This window comes from Nannospalax galili, unplaced genomic scaffold (genome assembly GCF_000622305.1).
Source record: "Nannospalax galili isolate Female #2095 unplaced genomic scaffold, S.galili_v1.0 scaffold1154, whole genome shotgun sequence".
Taxonomy (NCBI): domain Eukaryota; kingdom Metazoa; phylum Chordata; class Mammalia; order Rodentia; family Spalacidae; genus Nannospalax; species Nannospalax galili.
In genome coordinates, this window is record NW_008335437.1 from 1,388,527 (window position 1) to 1,412,206 (window position 23,680).

Below are 23,680 nucleotides of genomic sequence, written 5' to 3' on the forward strand. Positions count from 1 at the left end.
GCCCACACAGCTGTGTGTTCAGCAGGGACTCTGACCCTGCCTGGCCGTCTCCATCCCTCCTCCCCTCCCATTTAGCAACAAGATAAATAACATTTGTCCTGATCGTTCTTTTAATGCATAGACTGGGGAAGAAATTATAATGTCTATGAAAGGGGAGCACGGTTAGTCAACCTGACATTGCTGTCATCCAGGATCTGGACATGTTGACGTATTCATTTACTGCCTTCTATTTTCCTTGTCATTGGAACAAGGCTCTTCTATGGATCTCACCCAGCCAACAGCATCCAGCCATATACCATGTTATCTGAGCACCTGGTACAGTAATGAAGAGCTTTCTGTGGTAGAATGGTGAATTCCTGTGGACCAGGGCTTAGGAGTGTGATGTCAGGGTAGTGCAACATTTTCACAGGCTGAAGGGCTGAAAATGAAATCACTTGGGTGCACTATCTGTTACTTACAAGACTCGAAGATTCTTGAGCCCAGCAAAGTCCATCTTGGTGATCCTGGTGATGTTATTTCTGTCCAGGTCACTGCAATGGAGAGCAAATTCAGGTCAAGTTTTTGCAGGTTACACTTACAATCTATTCAACCCAGACTGGCTTAGACTGGGGTGGGGGGGTTATGCTGCCTGTCAGGGGGAAGGCAATTCCAGTGATTAATGATATCCTTTGAGCATGCCCAACTAACCTTAAGGAAATTGTATGAAATAATTCATTATGTATGTAGCAGAGTCCAGTTATACTTAACTGCCTGCCTTCCGTGGTCTTCTTCAAGTAGCACACATATCTTTCAATGTCCCCAGAATCTCCCAATTTTCAGATCACATTACGCAAGTAGAGCTGAGGCCTCCTCCCAATTCCAGTGGTTCCAAGGATGAGCCCTTGACCCAGGCCAGGCTTTTAAGCACCTTTAATCCTTTTGGCTACCACAGCTGTTTCAGGAATGCATACATGATTCATACAATAACTCTCTATCATGGGATGGATAAACCTGAGGGTTGCCAGAAGCCATCTTGCCACCACTAAAAGAAAGCGTTCCAGACCCAGAAGATGAAGAGAGACATTCTTTTTGCTACCCCACGAGCATGTGGATCTGCTCTTGCCTGAAGCCAGATAGCTCTGCATTTTGGCATTTTGTGCGCCAATCTATCCCATCTCCTTTTATATTGTGGTTTAAACCACTTAGAATTCAATTTTCTATTACCTGGAACCGAAAGAATTGGTACATAGCTAGATATCAATAGACAATACAACCTTGTTTAAAAGACAAAACAAAACTTGTCTATTTTCTTGCTAGTTTGTAAATTCCCTGAGTTTAACACAATTGAACCTGTGCTGAGCATGTAGTAAAAGCAACTGCTATATATTAGGAGAACACGTTTGCATGGATAACTCCTGTCTCAACTTGTAAACTTAGGTTCCCGAAAATGGCCCCAAAGAGAAGAATGTGTCATGGAAGGGGCTGAAAGCTTAGCATGGCCTTGCTGGAGTCAAGGGGGAGGAGGCACCATGGGTGGTAGAGACCAAAGTTAAAGGAAAATTGACTACAACTGGATAAATGCTCTATGTTAGCCCAAATCATCTAAGACTCCTGGATGTAAAAAGGGACCATGAATAATATGTTACAATTCTTAATACTGGGTACTTAACAATGGATCCCTGTATATTGTGCCTTCCTGGTGAGAAAGTTCTCAAGGTTTGGGCCCTTGGAGTTTCTACAAGGTGTCTGTAAATTGGCTTTGCTTTTCTCCAGAACATTCATGTACTATCACACACCACTTAATTGAGGATCTGCTTTGGAAAAATGTGTTGTTGTGTGTTTTCATAATGCTGCAAATATCAGAGCACACTCACACAGATTTAATGAGTATAATGTCACAGGGTGGTGCAATCTTAGGGGACCACTGCCATATGTGTGATCAATTGATAACCAAAGCAACACATTAGGCTACCTGGCTATACCAAGAGTCATTTTTCTAGGAAGATTTGTGGGTTATACACTTGCATTATAGGAACAGGGAAGCAGTTTTCTGAGTTTTGCACTTTGTGCAAAGAGGGATTACTCTCCCGACATGAGAAACGAGTGACAGAGCAATCAAGCATGCCCTTAAATAACCTCACCTGGGCTCCACCTTTCTTGGTCCAGATTTCCCCGTTAGACCTGTCATCCAAGCTATTTCTTAGCTAGTTTGTAATGGACACAGCCTTTCACCTTCTCTAACCATGCCGGGTGTTGGTGAAGGGCCCAAGGTACACAGGGAATCCAGCAGGACTGGGATGCCAGGTTCAGACACAGGGACATCCACGATTCTGAAACCTCCCAAGCATCACCAGTGCTCTTTCCCACTCCCCTTGGGATTGGGATGGATGTCTGGGGACCTTGACAACTGCAAATATGACAATGCAGCTGAGGGTTTAATCACCGGGACACAGCGTAGGATTGCAGCAGCTCGTGCTGATGGCTGCAGCACTGATATTTTCAATTAATATTATGTGAAAGGGTACAGTGCGTGCTGCTGAGATGCTGCAGACTGGGGGTGTACTCTGGAGGCTCCCGGGCATAGTCCTGAGTTTGAATCCTTTGCCTAACCACTTAGGGTGGCCTTATGTCTGAGGACCAGGACAACCATGACCCCAAGAGCTTTTCTGAGGGTTAAATAATAAGCCACTCACAGTGCTTATCCAACTATTAAATACGTAGTCTTAGCCCTGTGATTACACTAACTAGTTGAAGTATATCCCCTTACATGTACTGTGGAATTTCAGTTCACCAAAAGAAACCAGTGGCCCCATTGCCCAAGCATTGCATACATGAATGAGTCTCCACAGAGACTCCTGGTTGCCAGGTTGCCACACTGTCTTCTTAGAGGTAGAATGAGAGCTGGATTTTTGTGGCTCATCAATAGAGTGATGGCGCCAAAAGAGATACCTCCTGCTTCCTCTCCTGCTTCCTCAGCATTACCATGACACTACCTCCATGTTATCTGTGTAAGTAATGCAGGGGGCAGAGGAAAGGCCTTGCCCCTTTACCTGAGCTGCTGCTGGCTTCCATCTGCACTCCCCAAACACAGAGTGAGATGGAAGCAGAAGAGCACATGGGTTTGAGAGGAGGTAAGTTCAGATTCAAATTCCTGTCCCATCCACTACCCACAGGCCAGGCTGTATGAGTGTGAGTGACTCACTTAAAATTCTCTGAGCCTCCGTGCTTCATGTAACCTCTTCTATCTGCAGACCACAGCATGGTGAGGACACAAAGCCTGGGCTTCAAACAGGCTTGGCTGAACATGGGCGCTAACTAAACTGACCCAAGAAGCTGCCCATCTGACCCTTGGTATCCATCACCCTAGCCTGGGTTCTTCTAAGATTTCTCAGACTTCAGCTTTGCCTTCTGAGGCAATCAGCATGTGTTGGCCTAGCAGACAGTAGGGTGGCAGCATCTATAGTAGATGGATGAAAAGGGGATGTAGTAGCTTTAAAATATGGTTGCTATCTCTTCTTGGACACACTTGCTATCAGGAGTCATGATGGAGTCTGGGCTCATTGCCCTTGAACTTGAACCAGCACTTGAGGCTGCTGGACACAAAGGATTGTGATAGAAAAGATGCTGTGAAATCTGAGGCTAGAGAGTACAATAAGTGACTTCCTAGTTTCTCTCTCTGCTCCCTCCCTCCTCCTTTCCTTTCTTTTTCCTTTTCTCTCTCTCCCTCCCTCCCTCCCTCCCTCCCTCCCTCCCTCCCTATATTGGAGACTTGAACTGCTATGTAAGAAAAGCAAAAGGCTGAACTCTCTCACTGGAAAGACCAAGACAGAGAACAGGGATGGAGGAGGGAGGGAGATGTTCCCCAACTGCCCCTATCCTGGCTGTCAGATTCTTTCAGCCCAGAGCCAGCACAACAACTGCAAATTCCTGTGAGATTTCAGCCTAGTCACCACCAGCTACAACATATGAGAAAGTGTGAGCCAGATCCAGCCAGGCTGAACCACAATATATTTCCTGACCCACAGAAACTATGAGAGAGAATATTAAAGTGAGTGCTGTGTATTAAGTTATTGACTTTTGGGATAATCTGTTTCACAACAGAGGAAGAAAAAGTAGCCTAATGAATATTTAATTCTACACTAATGGTGGAATTCTATTCCTATGGCTTTCTTAAGAGAGGTGATGTCTGGCTGCTCCCTGTGAGATCATCAGTCCTGTCGTTGTGGTCAAGGATGACTCAAAGAAAGAAGGTACTTATGTCATACTGGGGGTGAGGTAATAAATGGCCCTTCTCTCAAGCTTAGAACAGGGGATGCCCATCTCTCCAGGGGGAGCTTAGGGTAGCATGGAAATCACGGTGGTATGACATCACTCCATTTACTGAACACCATGGCAGACTAGGGAGTTAACCATCAGATAAAGCATTTCCGAGCTTTCCTTCAGCATGCTCATGTGAACAAGTTCATACCACTGTTAAATGAAGAGAAATAACACATGTTGCCTTCAAGTCCTAGCCATAAAACCTCTGCCCAATGCTGTAACTCTTCCTTGGCCACTAGGTGAGATTCAGAAGATACAGTGGTGGACTTCCAGGATGGCAAATGAGCAGAGCCTGAGTTCCCTGGTGACTACATGGGACAGAGATGCCTCCCCTGCCTCCCTATGTGCACACATTAGATTCAGACATGTTCCAGAAATAACTCCAAAGCCACTCAAATCTGGGAACTATTAGGCACAGTAGTCTGTATTGACAAAGTACAATGTCTTAGCCTTCTATCCTTCTGGTTTTCTTCTTGTCTTTCTAACAGTTCTGCAAGGTAGGCAGTATCATTTCCTTCAACAGGAATACACTGTAGATGCGCCTTCCTAAAAGCTATTGTCTGTTGAGCTCACACTATGTGCCAAATACTGAGCTAAGCACTTTGTGTTCATCTTCTCTAATCTGTCAGCAATCATTTATTATTATTTCACTTTTGCATGAGGAGGCTTAGTCTCCTCCCCTGCTCTTTAAAAGATTTTCATGCATAAAGAAACTTGCCATGAGGTCACATGCTGTAAGTAAAAGACAGGATTGGAACCTGGACTGTCTGAATGCAGAGGACAGGTTTTTGTGTGTGTGTGGTGTGTGTGTGTGTGTGGTGTGTGGTGCACTGGTGAAGGCCAGACGACAACCATGAGTGTTCTTTCTCAGGAGCCATCTGCCTTGTTTTTGTTTTTGTGTCTGTGTGTGTGTGTGTGTGTGTGTGTGTGTGTGTGTGCCTGTGGAGGCAGAGATCAACATCAAGCATCTTCCTTTGTCACTCTCCATTTATTCTTTTGGGATAGGCTCTCTCACTGAACCTGGAGCCCACTGATTGGGGAGAATGCCTTACCAGTAAACCCCCAGGAGTCTCCTGTCTCTGCTTCCTGGTTCTGGGACTGCAGGTACGTACCATCATACGTGGGTTTTTTCATGAGTGCTGGGGATCTGGATTCAGGTCCTCACGCACTGTAGGTGCTTTATCCATCAAGCACCTCCTCAGCCCCACAGCCCAGGTGGTTGTTAGCCATAACACCACACTGTCCATCTACCACTCGTCTAAGCATTTTACACTGTAGGACTGTCTACTGAATGGAGGGGATAAAACAGAGAAAGCAAATAAATAAACAGAATATGAGAGATAGCATTTCCTATCCCTATACCTTGATAAAAACAAAGGATACACTTAGTGGCCTGGCTACTCCCGGCTCCAGCAAAGATGGCACAGCTCTTGCCCTGTGCTTCCATTGATGCTGGGCAGGAGGAATGCTGGGCTTCTCAGTAAGCCCAAGCACAGCTCTCCAGTCTTTGTCCACATCCAGTATCTGCCATATTGCCTCTGTAAACAGGCATCACCATGGTGATATTCTGTATTGTTTTTCCCCATCCTAACCAATGAATCATAAACTAGTGCTGAGGCTTGAGCTCTGTGGTATTTTCACATCTGTTTGACACCTTGGGTGCAGTGGGGAGGAAGAGGAATTCAGAGCAACACTAGAAAAAAATGAAACAAAAATAACATTGTCTAGGGCAGGCTCTTGTCTCTGTCCTAGCATATGTACATTGTACCCTTCTTTCTCGTTTATTCTGTACCATTCCTACATATCTTTCTTTGTATCGTAGCACATCTGAGAGGAGGGATGTGTAAAGATCTAACCCCAGTGAAACAGAACAGAGTAGTAAAAACAGCCTTCAGTGTAAAATCTGGACGACATGGATTTGAATCGCATTTCCTCACTTCCTAGCTGTGTGGCCTCGGCAAAGACACAACTTCACTCAGCCCCAGATATTACTACTGCTGTTGTGACTTTCACAAAATATGACCCTAAATGTCACTTCTACAGGATTAAAAGCACATGAGAAAGTAGTCTTTAAAGCCCATGAAGCAGTTCAACAACTGGAAAGGAGAAGATACCACGGTATCAGGTGGGTGCAGATCAAAGAGATAAATGACTTCCAACCTGCACTGGTTCAACTTAGTATTTTCCTACTATGATACAAAAGTATACTCTAATTCTTTTAGTAAATTAGACACTCAATAGTTGTTTGTGAAATTGATATTGGGCTAGATGATTTTCCTAACTTTAGGTTAATGCAAATGTCTGTGCATACTGAAAGAAGGTTGGGCTAAGTTAGGATGTTCAGTAGAATAGGTGGGTTAAATGCATTTTTGACTACAGGATTGTCAACACAGAGTGGGATATAACTAACACCATCACAGGTAAGCAGCATCTATGCACAAAGAACATACCACAAATTCAAACCAGACTTTGAAAACCAGTGGCGCCCTACAAAAAAACTCCATACAGAGTGCTGCCTTCTGCAATGCCAAGAAGGAAAAGAGGTCTCAATCTAAAAAGAACTGAAGGAAATACCACAGAATATAGAGCAGGGTCTCAATGTAGAAGAACAGAAGGGATTCAGAACATCGATATTGCAGGGGATATGCCAGCAGAGGACAGCAGTTAGTGCTCATTGGGCATTATATCTACAGACACTTGCGCTAGGTAAGAGGCTGGATAAAGCTCTGTCCATTTGTACACCTTAAATTGAATGTGTTGGGAGCCATAACCAATGACTAGAAATACACAGCATACAGCTCAGTTCTTGCTCTCAAAGCACTTGGTGTCTAGTTGAGGAGACTAGGGTTGGCTGAGGACTAAGACCCTGGAAAATTTGCAAAATGAAATGTTAGGAGAGGTGGCATACATTCCATGGGGGAGTGGACAGAGAAAGAAGGTGTCAAGAGAGATGCAGGAACTCTGAGAGACAGGACCTTTAAGAGGAGAGGAAAAGGAAGAACGTGGTGTCAGCCCATGATGGGAATTATAAAGAAACAAAGGCCTGGGGCCAGGCAGAAGCTCCTGAAGAAGGCCCCATGTGCTGAGATTATTTACACAAGACTGCACAGTGTGGTTTGGGGACTCCTGCTTGGAAATGGAATAAGAGGGGATAGAACTGAGGTGTCTTATGCCCTGGTTTCTACAATCAAGGCAGGACAAATCGGCAAAGGGTTTTGGCCTGAGTTTCAGTTACCTGCTCTATCTTTTCCACCCTGGGAGACAGACCTAATGAACCACATCAGGATGCCTTGACAACCCTTCCACCTCCCAGTGAGGTGGGCAGAAATGGGAAGGAGAGGCTAAGGACAAGGAACCCATCCCCCTAGGTCTCTCCCTGACTACTTACTCAGGTCACCAGGTTTTCCTCCAAAGGTCACAGCCCCCTTGCAGGACCCTGTCCATTCCCTACCTCCAGAATACTTTGCTTCCCCTTGTTTCTCCAGGTTAGAAGGGGAGCAACTTCTCCATTGCTTCAAGTCCTGAGTTCTACAGTGCCTCTGTGGTTCGCTCAACTACACTCACATCTCTGAAATACTCCCCATGTAAATCAGTCCTCCATGAATAATCACCTGAGTTTTCCAACTGGTTCTGCTTCTTCCTGATACATCATTCATTCATTCATTCACTCATTCATTCAACAAATAGTTTTTCTCCATTAAGATTCAGGAACTGGCCGGGTATGGTGGCACACGCCTTTAATCCCAGCACTTGGGAGGCAGAGGCAGGTGGATCTTTGTGAACTCGAGGCCAGCCTGGTCTACATAGTGAGTTCCAGGACAGCTGGGGCTACAGGGAAACCCTGTCTCAAAAAGACAAAAAAAAAAAAAAAAAAAAAAAAAAAAAAAAAAAAAAATCTGTAATCAATGCTAGGAAACAACAGCAGGGTGCACCAGGCCTTGTTCTTAAAGTGCTCAGTTTATGAGGGGCAATTAAATGAGTAATTATCATAATGTGTGATGAACTCTATACCACAAATTCACCAATGCTTCTTAAAAGGGCCAGATAACAGGGCTGGGGTGGCTGGGGCTGGGGAGGTGGCTCAGAGGTTAAGAGCATTGGCAAGTCTTACAGAGGACCTAGGTTCGGTTCCTCACACCCACATCCACAAGGCAGCTAACAACCATCTGTAACTCCAGTTCCAGGGGCTCCAACACCCCCTTTTGGCCTCCCTGGCATCGAACACACATGCTGAATTTACATACATGCAAGCAAAACACTCATACACATAAAATAAAAAAATACCAGATAGCGAATAGTTAGAATTTTGCCAGTCATATATTTTTTAAATATTTTATCATTTTTATTTTATGTGTATGCCTGTATTGCCCACATGTAGGTAAGTGCACCCGTGTTGTGCAATGCCCACAGAGGACAGAAGAGGCTGTCGGATCCCCTGGAACTGGAGTTATGGACAGTTGTTAGCTGCCATGTGGGTGCTGGGATTCAAACCCAGGTCTTCTGCAAGAACAACCAGTGTTCTTAACCACTGAGCCATCTCTCCAGCCCCTCCAATTATATTTTTTATCACAACTATCCAGCTCTGTTCTGCAGTATGAGAATATCCATAGACTTAAATGAATGGGGGGTGGTGTGTGCATGGCTAGGTTTCAATAAAACTTTATTTACAAAACTAGGCCAAAGAAGGCTCAAGCTGGCCCCAAGGTTGTGGTTTATAGACCCCAGCTCTATACTATGTCAAAGGCATAAACAAAATGTTAGAGTGTGAAATGAAGGAGGGGAGCTTCTGGGGTGAGGGGAGGCTTCTAGAAAAATGTGGCATTTTAATTAAGTCCTCAAAATTGAGCTGGGCATAGCCAGTTTGGCATGGGGATATATGACAGGGAGGAAATGATTCTGAGGGAAAAAGAGACAGCATATATAAAAGCCCAGAGGTACTGCCTTAGGGTAAATGCCAGCAGACATTTTTGGCTGTTAAAACAGGATACAAGGAGAATTAGGTCTTTTCTCCTCCCTCCCTAACTCCTTTTCTTCTCTCCCTCCCTCCCTTGGTTTCCTTCTTCTTTATCAACCTCCTGACTTCCACATTTTCTTTTCCTACAATAAATCTTTATTAACCACCTACTCTGGACTTGGCACTTAGTTTGTGTCTAGGGCTAGAATGTTGAACAACCAAGTCCCTTTAATGAAACAAATTCTCTGCATGAGCATGGAAGGCAGATTCCAGGCTGGTCTCTAAGCACACTACTTTCCCCTCTCACTCTCGGCAGAATCAGCACTTGGTGACTTACTTCTAACCAATGCAACAGAGCAATGGTGATGGGGTGTCTTCTTGCCAGGGGATTGGCTCCTCTTCCAGCTGTCAAGAAGTGGCCGAATTAAGGAGGTCCACATGGCAAGGAACTGGCGTCAGCCTCCAACATCAACTGGCTAAAAACAGGAACTGATTGGCGAGAAGAACCTGAAGCCCTCAGTGTAACAGGCTGCAAGGGCTTCACTTGATCTGCCAACAACCACGAGCAGAAGCGGTATGAGGTCGCAACCTCAAGCAACATCACGACTTGTAAGACCCTGAAACAGAGGCCCTGGCCAACCTGGAGGTGACCAATGTGCATTGTTTGAAGCTTTGTTATGACTGCTAGTAAGAGAAGGTAAACGTGATTGGGGAGATGCACCCATAAATAAACAACAGGACTAGAGATTACGATGATGAAATAGCCAGAGAATAACAGAAGAGGATGGTGAAGGCAATAAAGATGGGGTGCAAGGAAGCAGAAGTCCTGCCTTGTCGGTGTCAGTTGGGGGGACCTCTCTGGGGCAGGGATATTAGGTCTGAGACCAGAAGAAAGGAAGCCAGCTGAGGGGAGAAGCTTCCAGCTGGAAGAATAAAAAGGCCCCGAGCACAAAGATGCCTGCAGCACAAAGACCGGGACAGAAGAGAGGCAGGCAACATCCCATGTGCTGACCAGAGGCTTTTGCACATGAGAATCGCGGCAGTCCACAGGGAAGTAACTGGCTCGGCTGCTATAGGCCTGCCCTGCACAGCCCAATTACTTTCCCTCAAGTCTTGCTTCATAGCGAGGCTCAATGGCACGTCAACAGGGTAGGTCTCACCCCTGGCCTCGGCCTGCCTCATTTAATTCTTTCCTTGTCGCTGTGGGCATTTATTGAGCACCTACCAGATTCCATAACCATGCTATCTAGGCACTCTGCCCACATATATGTTCCTGCTTTTTCCTGGCTTTGAAAGGCCTCCATCCTACTGCACCCCAAAAGCTATCTATGTTGAAGTCATAACCTTTGCAAATGTGAACGTGATCTTATTTAATATCAGTCTTTGTAGAGGCAATTAGGTTAAAATGATGAGGGCATTAGAGTGGGCTTTAATCCTGGGTCCTTAAAAGACGAAGAGACAGAGACACAGGATAGTGGCCTGTGAAAGTAGACACAGAGAGGAGAGCCACACAGAGAGGAGAGCCAGGCAGCCACCAGACAAGGACTGCCAGACACTGCTCAGAGCCAGGAGTCAGCAAGGGAAGATTCTCCAGCATGGCCTGTCAGCACCTCCGCTTCTGATTTCTGTACTCCAGAGACGGAAAGAATAAATGTCTGTCGTTTGTGGACACTAGGTCTGGGCGTCTGTCAGTGCAGCCTCAAAAAGCCAGTACTCTCAATTGTCAGGCGCCCCCTGCAGCCTTCACAGGCTGGTCTATCTGGTGCTGGTGCTGGCTTCTCTTTTTCCTGAACTCCTGAACTTCTGGATGGCTCAGCCTCTGCACAACTCATTTTGGTCTTTCATCACATTTCCTCCCACCTCATGTGCCGCTGCCTGCTTCCTGTGTGCCTGACTTGTCTCCCAGAGGACCAAAGAGGATACACCCCACACTTCCTCCTGGACACCTTGGATGAAGTAAGGCTCCTTAGAGACACTCGGGGAAATGTATACTGTACTCATGGGGAGGGCGAAGAGGGAAAGGAGATTTTTGTTGGTGGTGACAGTCTTTTTAAAAAATATTTCATATTTTGTTTCTCAGTATTTCCAGGGTTTTCTGTGGCAATTCTGTGTTACTTGGTATCTCCTGCTCCCCCCATCAGAAAAAAAAAGTACTGAAAAACGTATTGGAACTGACTTAAGACCCTAGCCCTAGCTAAAGCAAACAGGTAGAGAAGCCATTCAAGGCTGCAAATTGGGCCATCAGTCCCAGACAGATGATCCTTGAGATGAACCCAAAGGTAATTCTCTGGAGCCACTCACATTGTCCTGTGCAGTGTGTGCCATTCTGTTTTTGTTTCCTTTCCCAGCCCAAAGGACTTCATGCCATCCACTCATGTACCCTGATGACAGACAGAAATCAGCATGTGTTCCAGAACCACCTAATTCCCATCCTACCAGGTCCCAAGCAGCTTCCCCATGGATCCCTCACCAAGCCCTCCTCTCAGGCTTGGTCTCCAGACTCACCCAGCAGGAGGCATTATTCAAGTATTCTCTGGATCCTCCACTTCGTTCCCATCACTTACATAACCACACACAAGTTTAAAAACATACGCACGCATTCAGGAAAAGAAATGGCTGAATTTCATTTAAAAAACTGGCTTCACACCACCACAGTTGTTTGGGAACTAAGCCTCTCTGGGCTACATTTCTGGCTTGGCAACACTCTAGCATATCTAATTTTACACCTGCAAAAGCCTGCAGCCAGCCCTGTGCGCATAGCTACCTGCAAGGGGAAGAACAGGCCAAACAGAGGGGGAAACCTGGGTTTCTGGCTGGGGGTGGTCACATGGAGGCTCTGCAAGGATGTGGGACAGGCATGGGGGTCTCTGTTTCCCTTCCTGGAAGAAGAGGAAGCAATCCCTTCCCTTGCCTTGTTCAGTTTCATCTCCAAGACGAAAAGGCATGCGCGGGATACAGCAAGCCCTTCTCTGGGGCAAGTAGAGTAAAATTGAAAACTCACAGCCCCTGAGCGAATTCTGGCCTACAGACCTGTTTTGTCTAATTCTCTTTGTGATTTTCACATGTGTAAATTAATTGTCAATTTTGGAGCGTTTCATATATAAATCTGGAATTCTAGTCTGTCTCAAAAACAAAACAAAACAAAAACAAAGCCAGACAGATAACTCTGAGCCTTTGTGGCTACCACAAGCTGGCGTTAAGAGGCACACTGTGGACAAGGCATGTGCTTGCAGTTCAACCAGTCCAACTGATGGGCTCCCTTCACCTGGTCATCTTCTTGGTTCTTATAGGCATGTCAGTTTGAGTTCCCTGCTGCAGAAGGAAGGCCCTGGAATCAGAGGCCTGGGCTCCAATCTTACTAGGTGGTAGTGTGATGCTGTGATTTCAGTCAAGTTACTTAGCCTCTTCAGAAGTTCCTGTTTCCTAATCTTCTCTTATACTTGTATTTATTTGTCGTTGTTGTTGTTGTTGTTGTTGTAACATTTATTTTTAAAAACCAATGTATAAACTTGAACTCTTTTCTCTTTTATTTGTATTTATTTTTGGTTGTTGTTGTTGTTGTTTTTGGTGGTGGTGGTGGTGGTGTGTGTGTGTGTGTGTGTGTGTTACACCATGCATGTGGATGTGGAGGTCAAAGGACAATTTGTGGGACTCTGTTCTCTCCTTCCACCATTTGGGTCCTGGGCATGGAACTCAGGTCATCAGCATCAGCAGCAAGCACTGTTACGTGCTGAGCCACCTCACCAATCCTAGTTCCTCATCTTGACCGTGAATGCAGAAACAGAACCTGCTGCCTAGGATATTGTGACAGTTTCATGGGATAATAATACATTTAAAGCCATTCTAGCCATGACTTGGTCATGTGGTAAATGTTCCTCAAGCAGTAACCATTACCATCAATTCTGCTGTTTACTATTCAAGCAAAATGTCAGCACGTGTAAGAGATAGACGATGATGACAGAACCTTGGTACCTGATAAACAGTAGAGGACACTTGGTCTAACCTATAGCCCCACCCTCAGCCCCCCTTCCCTGATCCACCCCATACACCCTGCAGAGAGAAGGCTCTCCCTGTGATATAATCACAATATTCCAACCCTCACTCGCAGAAAAATGAAATAAGCAGGTAAATATTATTCCCTTAAGTCTTCTTATGATACCTAAGGCAACTTATTCTTTTCTGAGCAATAATAACCTTGAGGTGACAACCATCGATCCAAAGGGCTCATGTGCTATGTCCCTTTGTTACATCCATCAGTCTCAGGCCCTTCCAAAGACTCCCCAGAAGACCTTTTCTCAAAGCTCATCCCCACATTGCCTGTGGGAGCATTGAACAAAATGGCTCTTCAAATGATGGGAGGCAGCAATCCCAAATCCCAGAAGTATGTGGGGTCAGCCTTTGGAAGTGTGGCGAGACATAGGAAGCATGCTACGGCAGATGGTGCTGCGTGTGCGCCACAGTTTGATTTCCCCCTTGGTAAAGAATGAGATTGTTTCCCACACTCTTTGCGTCTAAGTGGGACCATCTGACCACTTTCTGATTGAAAGAATGTGGATGGAAGCAACAGACGCTATTTCTGGGCCAGGCCATAAACACCCTGACTAGCATTACCCTCTCTTCCCCTTTAACTTCGCTTCCTGTCATGCAGAGGCCATGTGTAAAAATGGTGGCTTCCCAAGATGGAAGGAGCCTGGGATCCTGAGTAACTTTGTGGAACATAAGCCAACCCTCACCCCCACCCCCAGACCAACTGTACAGGACTGTGGTATCAGGAAGAAGCAGCGATAGCTTTGTATTCTGCTGCTCATATATTTGGGATCATTTGTTCCTGCAGTATAGCCATGTCTATGCTGACTGATACACCTAGCAACGTATCAGAGTGGGAAAGCTTGGTTGAAGCGTTAGGTACCCATGATCTTTTTTCCTTTCTTTCTAACTCATAACATGAACTTCTAAAAGTTCCTTCCCCATCTTTAAAAGAAGAAAAAAATTAGCCTATTGACCCACTAAGGTCACAATTTATAATGATTACTGGATTTGGACTCTATTCTTGTCTTAAACGATGTTATTTTTTTTTTTCTGAAAAAGGCTATGTATCTCCAGTCAACAGAGTTACAAATGCTGCTGCCAGCAACTCAGAGAACCTAAGTAGATTTCTGTTGAACGGGTAACTACTATGCAAGAGCCAATGTGTGCTGAATTCTACCATGTGTTACATTATGCCAGGCACTTCAGTTCAGAGCCTCTTTTATCCTCACATCCAGCTTATGAGGTCCATGAAACTGTCCCATTTAGTGAATGAACAAACAGAGGCACAGGGAGATTAAAGCTCTTGTCTAGGATCATAAGCTGATAAATAACAAACATTTATATCCAAGCAGTCATATATCAGTGCCTGAAAACTCATCAGAAAGATGCTTAGAACCTTGAAGAATGAAAAACAAATTGAAACATCTGTTAGAGAATTTTAGTAACATCCCATAGTTTTAGCTAAACTAATAAACTCCAACTTCTTGGGATCAGGGCCACAGCTTAGTTATGTGATTCCCCAGGACTCAGCACAGTGCTTGGCACATAAAAGGCACAAATAAATAATAGACGTCTGCTGAATGACAGAATCACCTGAACCCAAGCCCTTAAAGATACCAACTGGGTTTTTTCCTTTTGTACTTTGTTTTTCTATCTTTTTGAGACAGGGTGTCCCTGCAGTCTCAGCTGACCTGAACTGGCTACGTAGACCAGGCTGGCCTCAATCTCACAGAGATCCTCCTGTCTCTGCCTCCCAAGTACTGGGATTAAAAGCATGCTCCACCATGCCTGGCTTTTTCTTTTGTATTTCTAAGATTCATTTTTATTTGAGTGTGTGGGTGCCTGTGAACACCACCTTTGTATGGCTTCCCAGAGAGGCCAGAAGAAGAGGGAGTCAGGCCCTTTGAAGCTGGAGAAGTTATAGACCATTTTGAGATGCCTGATGTGGATGCTAGGAACCAAACTCAAGTGTTTTGGAAGAGTAGTAAGTGCCCTCAACCAATAAGCCATCTCTCCAGTCCAGATGGCAACTCTTTTAACTGACTTAGGCTTGCCCTGTATTGAAGATATCTCAAGATTCAAAATTAATGTCGATATTTTATTTGCACCTGCATATCTGGGCATCAGAACCAGAGTGACCACAGGTTATTATCCAATAAATACTTTTTTACCCATTAAGTATTTTTGTAAGTCAGAGAGATGTCACTAACATTTATATCAGGAAAACAGGCAGAAATTGGGACCATCTATGGTAAATCACTAAAATTAGCCTCCTAGCTATAATCACAGATACTTAAGGCAGCAGAAATAGTGGTGAAGGAATTACTCAGAAGGGGACAGAGTTGCTTAATATATCTTTGTTCTTTTGTTGTTTGGTTTTTGAGATAGAGTCCCTTTATATACCTCTTTATGTAGCTGGCCTCTGAACTCACTATGCAGTCTAGACTGGCCTCAAACTTGTGTTAATCCTCCAGACTCAGACCCAGGTGCAGGAGTTACAAGTGTGCACCAGCTAAGTCTTCATAATTAAGGAGCCTCTATCTTGTCTACCTGGGTCTTAGACCTTTTTTTGAAGTCTATGGCTATTTGCAAGATAGGTCCCAGTTGTACTCCTCAACAGTGCAAACCTCTAAGTCTGACCAACAGACATTATGAACTTGTAACGTAGGTGCCGTGATCACTTTAAGAAAACAGGAAAGAGCAGCCCAAGGAATGCAATGATTGCAGCAAGAATATAAACATGGATTGCACTGGAACTGGCTAGATGCTTTGTATAAACACTAATAAAGTGAGTTCAGGCTGAGCTGTGACTTTAAAGGAAATTCTTCCCCATAAACATGTCCTGCCATGCCCTAATAACTCTTTAATTTGATGCACATTTGGGAAGGATGATGCGAAGTAATCACAGAATAATGTTAAGGTCTGTTGCGAAGGGGGCGGGGTATGTGATGCAACTTGGAGCTAACACCATCCACCAGAAAGTTGGTTGCTTTCCTCATTTCACACATGGAGGGAATTTGCAGAGTAACATGCAGGAAATCAGAGGCAGGTCTCCGCAGGTTCAGCACAAGGAAATTCTGGGTGTCATTTGATGGCACCAAGTAAGACTCCAGGCTGGTCCATTTCTAGTCTGTCTTCTCTATTTGGAGAGAGTAAAAGTGGTTCACATTTGCACGTGGTCTCTCCACTTTTTAGATCAGAGCTCTTACTATTCAACTATATCCTAAGCTCCTTGAGAACAGACAGTGCTCGCCACATGCCTAGATATCCACAGGACATAGCCCTACACCCATGTAAGACGGCCCAGTCCAGTGGCACAAAGTCGGTGACATAGGTGCTGTAGCATAGGGGAATACCACCAGTCTCATAACTTGCTCATTATGCGGTTTGAGAAAACCATCCTTATCATCTGCAAAATGGTTTCACTGCCCTTGCTGAGCCTCAGAGAACTTGTGAGATAAACAGATGAGATCATGCAAAGAAAGGATTTTATAAATTTAAAAAGATTTGTACAAAATGTAGGAGTCAGTGCAATTGGGAAAGTACAAAAATACTGATAACATTTTCCCCGTGTTTCAAGTTTTCATAATGTATCGAGTTCCATTCACCTCAAGTCCTCCTAGCAATCCCATAATGATTTTATTGTTGTTATGACATTTTGTGGGAAAATGAAGTCCCTAAACTTTCTAAACACTGCCCATGGACTCATGGTTCTGCAGGTCAGGTCTAGATGTCTGGGCTCCCACTCTGCTACTAAGTTCTCAAGAAAATAAACGCACAAGTTTGTCTCCTTTATTGGCCTGTGAGCAAGAGGGCAAGGCTGATTGGGGGGTGGGGGGTGGTGTCCCTTCCACATCTTCAGGACCCATGAAGGACTAGGAAGGTGAGAGTTTTTAATCAGATGATTGTAGTTTACCCCCTCCCAAACCACTTACTCTCGTAGACCAACTCCTGTCCCTGCACACCAGCACTTGGCCAAATGCATAGCTGATGCTCACTCCTGTCCAAGTTCATAGGCCTCACTCCTCATGCCTCCATGATTTTCCACCTTCTGAAAGATGAGAGGCCTCCGTCCAATGCCCCAGGTGCCTGAAAAAATGCAGTCCAAACAGCTCATCCACCAGGCAGGTCCTCTTCAGCCATCAGGCTCATTCCAGGCACCATGCCTTTGCCCAGTCAAGTCTCCCATCTGCAGTGCCCTCTCCCCCAGAACAAAATGAACTGCAGATGTCAGAAAGCTTGGCCCGAGGAGCAGGGACCTCCTTCAGTCGATTAAGGAAGAGTTGGAAAGAGAACGTCTTCACAATGAGACAGTGGGACCAGGGCAGGCCCACCAACCCCATTCAGGCGGGAGCCACTCTTCGCCATCTGGCACTCATAAAATGCCAAGGGACAGGAACGAGGCAGGGAGAAAGAAGGGCCTGTCTGATTGTCCAACTCGTCCTTCATGTCCAGACTTAAGGAAGACAAGTCTCCTTTCATCATCCATGAAACCGTATCTTGCTTATTATGACAATTTTAAAAACTTCCCTGATTATTCCTTGGGGAATCCATTTGTTTCCTTTGTAAAGAGGAAACAATTCTCTTCTCCATTTGGGAGGTGGGGACATTCCATTTATCTTGAGGGGGGAAATCTGTTTCCCATTATGAATCACATTCTATTCATAGGTCTATTTGTGAAGAATAAATCTCTATACTTTACACAGGGAAAGGATTCCCTCTTTACTCTCTTACAAACATCCAGGAAGACTTACTAGAGAGAGGTTCCTGTCCCTTCCCCAGTCTTTGTAACAAGGATTGGGTTTCCACCCCTTGTTCTGAAAAAGGAAATTTTTATTTGTGCTCTAGAAATCAGCACTATCTCCAAGTCACCTGGAGTACCTGACAAAGCCAACCTGCAGTAATTCATTCAATATGGATGCACAGATTACAATAAATCCAAAGCCCCCACATCCTTATGCTCTGGGGAAAGGGTCAGGCTGTAGCCAAATCAAGCACATAGTTTGATGTTCCAGGGCCTGGGAGCTAAGAATAGATTTTATGTTTCTTAAATGGCCAGAAAAAAATAAAGAGGATAATATTTCATAACACATAAAAATTACATGAAATTCAAATTTCAATAACCATAAGTACTATTTTCTTGGAACACAGCCACACCTGTCCTTTTATATAGGGCCAGTGGCTGATTTTCCTCTATGCAGACAGAACTGAGTCCTGTCATTCCACAGGGTCTCCAGAAGCTAAATAATTACTTGCCAATATAAAATGTTTGCTGATTTATGATTTAGGAGCCTTGATAGACTGGCAAGGTCAGAACCAACAAAATGGCAGGCAGTCCCCATGATGCCAAGAATACCCTCCTACAATGGCTCTGGAGACAAAGAGAATGGCTGACCATGTGAGCACCACAGATAGGCTCAAGTTCACTTGGCCCTTGGTGGACAGAAGTAGTGGCACAGCTTTGAGCCTCAGAACTTCCTGTGCCTCTTCCCTACCTGTAAAATGGAGCTAACCTTCATCATAGGTCTCCTCCTTCCTCCTTCAGTTGGTTTGAGAATTCAGTTTATCCACGCCAAGTGATTAGAAAGGCTCTTGGTCCCTGTGTGCTATTTGCCCTTGTTACTACAGGTATTGCTGCTTGTACAACTCCAGGGGGCGCTGTTCAATAGTAAACATTGAAAGTAGCATCCCAGGAGGAAGCATGGAATCGGAAGGTGATCCAGGAGCTCAGAAGCTCGGTGGTCCTGATGATAGCTATATTATAATGAAAACTGCACAGAGATTTGAAAAAAGAGAAGGGACAGGCTTTCCTGATGGAGGAGACAGGTCATGTGTCATTTTATTGCTATATCCTTTCCCATTATGAAAGAGATTCAAGAGGCAACCTCAAACAAGCTAGGAGCCTCCAGCTAAGATACCCAATCCTTTCCCCTGTCTTGCTTGCAGCTCTGGCTTTAGCTTCTGAGATAGGACCCCAGCACCCATTCCTGCTATTACACCTTGCTCCTGGTCCCTGAAACTCTTGGGCAATGGACTATTTTAAGCACAAATTAAAGACTCCTCTGCCCTGAATGGCTGCAATTTCAGGCTGTGGTTTGTTTACTCTGACGTGGCTTGGGGCCTGGTGCTGGTGCGTGGGGCACTGCATGGGATCAGATTGTTTTAGCAAAGAGGTAAGGAGCTTTGCAGGAACCTTTCGCTGCACCACTGTCTACGGAAAACATAAGCCAGGGATACGTAAATGGACAAATAAAACAGTGGGAGAGCCCTATATTCTGAAGCTGGAAGCTTAAAATAGCAACATATCAGAACTAAGAGAGCCTTGGAAGCTATGTAGGACTTCAAACCTCTGAGAAAGGGACTTGTCAATGTCATTCCCTAAGCTCAAGTCTGTTGAGTTTCTTCTGCCTCTTAGAGGAAGGACTCTAGGGCTGATGCAGCTTCTCCAGTTTTAGAACGCGTTCCATAGACCCTCTTGTCACAGGCAGAACCCGACTGGCTGAGACTACAGACAGGACTGCAGATCTCTCTCCCTGTGGGGAGAAGTGGGCCCATAGACTGCTGATGAGTAATGGGGCACAGTGCTGCTGGTACCTCTACAGGAGGGGAAAGAAAAGACCAGAGGGAAGCAGGGTGGGGCCAGGATACAGGTCAACTAGCTCTCAGTGCCTAGGCAAGGGGGCTCAGGATCCGGTTTCTGTCCATTCTCTATGACCCTCAGTTCTCTTGTTCTTGAAGGGAAGAATGAACCTTCAGGACAAAGTCCCTGTTCCATTTGCAACCTGATCACACATTCACCTTGACCCAGTAGCCTGGGTTCATTCCCAGTCTGTTCAGTACCCTCGTAGAAAATTTCTTTTTTATTTATTATTTTTATTTTATGTGTATGAGTGTTCTGCCTGCGTGTCTGTAAGTGCATCCATGTTGCGCAATACCTACAGAAGCCAGAACAGGGCACTGGATCCCCTGGAACTGGAGTTAACAGATGGTTGTTAACTGCCATGTGGGTGCTAGGAACTGAACCTGGGTCCTCTGCAAGAGCAGCCAATGTTCTTAACCACTGAGCCATCTCTTCAGCCCTTCTTATGGAAACTTTCTAAGCTGTTCACCCAATGTTTTCTCCTTAATCAGCCAATGTACATGGAACTGGCTCCAGGAAAGAGCAAGTCCAAGGTCATGAGTCCATTTGGGGCTCTGTGTTTTCAGAACCTCACAGAGACATGATGGAGCCTCAGCAGCTCACTGCCCATGTGGCCAAAAGCAGGTTTCACATCTGCTGCTCACCATTCAGTCCCACAATATAGGCTGCTACTATTATTTAGTTGATAAAAAAAAGGATACTTTAAAATATCCCTATATCATTCCACTTTCTATTGCTACCACAAAATACTTTAGATTTAAACTTTGAGTACTTCTGTTCACAGTTTGGGAGGCTGAAAATCTAAGGTGGGACAGCACCACCTGTTCAGCGCTAGTGAGGGCCTCATGCAGACAGCGTCAAGGAGGGGACATATGTAGGAGAGATCACATGATCAGTCAGGGAGTCAGGGAGTCCGGGGTCAGGCTTGCACCTTCTAACAACCCTAGCTGGGGTCCAAGGAGAACTACATTAATCTCTCCAAGGACGGTGCCCACATGACCCAATTACCTTAAACCAGGTCTCACTTCTTAAAGATTCCACCACCTCCACATCACCACAGTGGGGACCAACCCCAAGCACATGAAGTTCTAGGGAGGGTACAAGCCATTGCAATTTGGCTCGGCATGTGGTACTCAGTTCACAGTGGACCTATTATTCCCTATGACTTCACAGGCAGCCCAAGTTACCCACTTATATTACCTGTTGGCCCAGGTAGGTAACTGGATTAGATGCCAGCTTTGCTATTATACAACAATCTCCCACCTACTGTAAAAGTTCTGTGAGGAAAGAATCCAAGTCTAAGGCTCGCCCTTGCTTTGGCACCCAGCAGTGCCTTACCAGTGTCTGCTGCTTGAACAACCAGAGATGATTTGAATGCGCTGATGTGATCCTGTCCCTAGCTCACAGCTCCCAATGACACAGAAGAGCACCGGAGACAGGGAGGGAATGAGTCATCCCTCTGGGAGACTCAATCCTGCAGGCTACTGAAGCAGACTCCCAACTCCCAGAGTCCCAGACATGGAGGTGGCCTTGGGTGAGCCAAACCTTGGATGCTATAAATTGAGAGCAGCTGGCCCTTCTGAATACCCTGGTCCCCTGGGCCCAGGCTGAGTACGCACGAGTAAGCACCAGCCCGTCCCCCCTTTTCTTCTTGCCATGCTTAATTACACCAGGATTGTGCTGAGTCAAGCAACCTGCTGGGGTGGAGGCCCCAGCACGACCTTTCCCATTGCTCTCAGCTAGCTTGTGAGGCTCACGTAGCCGTGTGTGTTTCCACTGAGTAACCCAAGAACAAACTCGGCACCGAGGCACACGGTGCCAAATGCTAAGCCCCACACCTCGGCCCCTGGTAGGACAGCCCCTTCTGAACCAAGAGAGAACGAAAAGGCCTTGCAACAGTCACATCACCTGCATGCATTCCCCCTGCCCCCACCTCCTGTTGCCAGCCTGGAAAGAGAGCCATTTCACCATGGAACGCGACGACCGGTAGTTCCCCAAAGATGGCTGCTGGAGAGAAAGGCAGATATGTTTGCTGCTCACAGGTTACCATGTGGCTTTGCCAAGTTTCTCCCAGAGCCTTGACTTCCAGTCCCTACATCCCCATCTTAGAGTGTGAGACAGGCTCACTCTGTACAACTCAAGAGGAGGGCATAGCTCTTCACTTCTCTGCATACGTGGACACGCATATCCACACATATGCATATCTCTAAATGCCCAAGGAAAAAAAAATCAATAGGCCAAATGCTGTAGATCAGAGGTTCCCAGTCTTAGCTGCACATTAAAATCACCCAGGGGAGCATTAGAAATTTTGCTACCTCAGCCACACTCCAGACCAACCAAGCTAGAATCCCTGAGGGTACATATTAGGCATCACATTATTATAAAGCCCTCAAGTGATTTCAACGTACAGCAAGGGTTGAGAGTAGTTCCTGGAAAATTCCATCTACCAACTTCTGCTATGAGGCTCAATTCCCAAGCTAGAATCAGGCTAAAGACAAGAGGTTGCCCAGGCTGCTAACTACAAAGCTACATTAGTGCCAGTCCTTCAACAAATACTTCTGAACACCAACTAGGTAAGCAGGTCTTCTTGTGCAAATCTGGGGAGTGCCTCAGGATCTAGAGTCTTGGGTATCACCCAGCATGCAGTTCAGACTTTAGTGAGACTAGTCTCCAAATCAACCAATTGATCTGCTAATATTTACCAAGCACATCATCTGTACAAGTCTCTGAACAAGGTGGTAAGAAGTATGGTGTAGATTTCTGACCCCATGGGACTGAGACCCTAAATGGAAAAGCCTAAGAATTTACACATTAAGATGTAAAAACAATATGGTACGTAAAAAATTAACACACACCTGAACGATTCAAATGAAAAAAATAGATCTATGCCATAATGCTAGGAGAACAATGAACGTTGGATCCTATCTCCAAAGAACTCAGGCTGGAGCAGTGATCTCCAAAGTGGACTCCCCAGACCAGCTGCTGCAGCAATACTCAGGAAACTTGCTATGAATGCACACTGTTAGGCTTCATCCAAACTTCTGGGGCAGGACCTTCGTGGTAGTGGTGGGGTGGGCCCATTAACTTACATTTTAACAAGCCTTCCAGGTGCTCTGGTGCCTACCCCAGTTGGGAACTCTGGTTAGATGACTAATGCTGTGGGTATCAAAAAAAAGGAGACATCTCCTCAGACTGATGAAAGCATTGAAGAATTTGAATTTTGGTTCTGACACAATTTGGGGAATTTAAGATAGTTACTTTAATGTCTTTACATTTTTTTCTAAGGGCTAGAGAGATGGCCAGCAGTTAGGAGCACTGGCTACTCTTATAGAAAAGACCTGCTTGGTTCCCAGCACCCACATGGTGGCTAACAACCATCCATAACTCCAGTTCCAGGGGATCTGACATCTTCTTCTAACTCTTCAGGCATTGCACGAGTGCACTTATGTGCATGCAGGCAATAATCTCATGCACATAAAAACAATAAATAAAATACTTTTAAAAATTCTATGTGAATGTGGCTGCGCAGTTGAGTGCAGGTACCCATGGAGGCCAAAGGCGTTGGATCCCCCTAGAACTGGAATTACAGACAGTTGTGAGCTGCCCAACTGATCTGGGTGTCTGGGAACTGAAACTCAGGTGCTCTAAGCTGCCATCTCTCCAGCCCCATACTTTAACATCTTCTGTGTCCACTTTATCAACTGCAAAGTATTACACAGTTGAGAGGTAGGGAGGCCTTCCACGCAGAACACACAGAT

General features: G+C 45.4%; 1 protein-coding gene across 1 annotated transcript in view; it reads right to left on the reverse strand.

Moving 5' to 3' along the window:
• The window catches only part of Slit3 (slit guidance ligand 3), a gene marked incomplete in the record, with an annotated part of 641,662 nt that overhangs the window by 588,641 nt on the left and 29,341 nt on the right, over window positions 1-23,680 (reverse strand). The window contains 1 exon segment of the mRNA XM_008830158.3: window positions 459-530. Within this exon segment, the coding sequence (XP_008828380.1) occupies window positions 459-530 (72 nt within the window).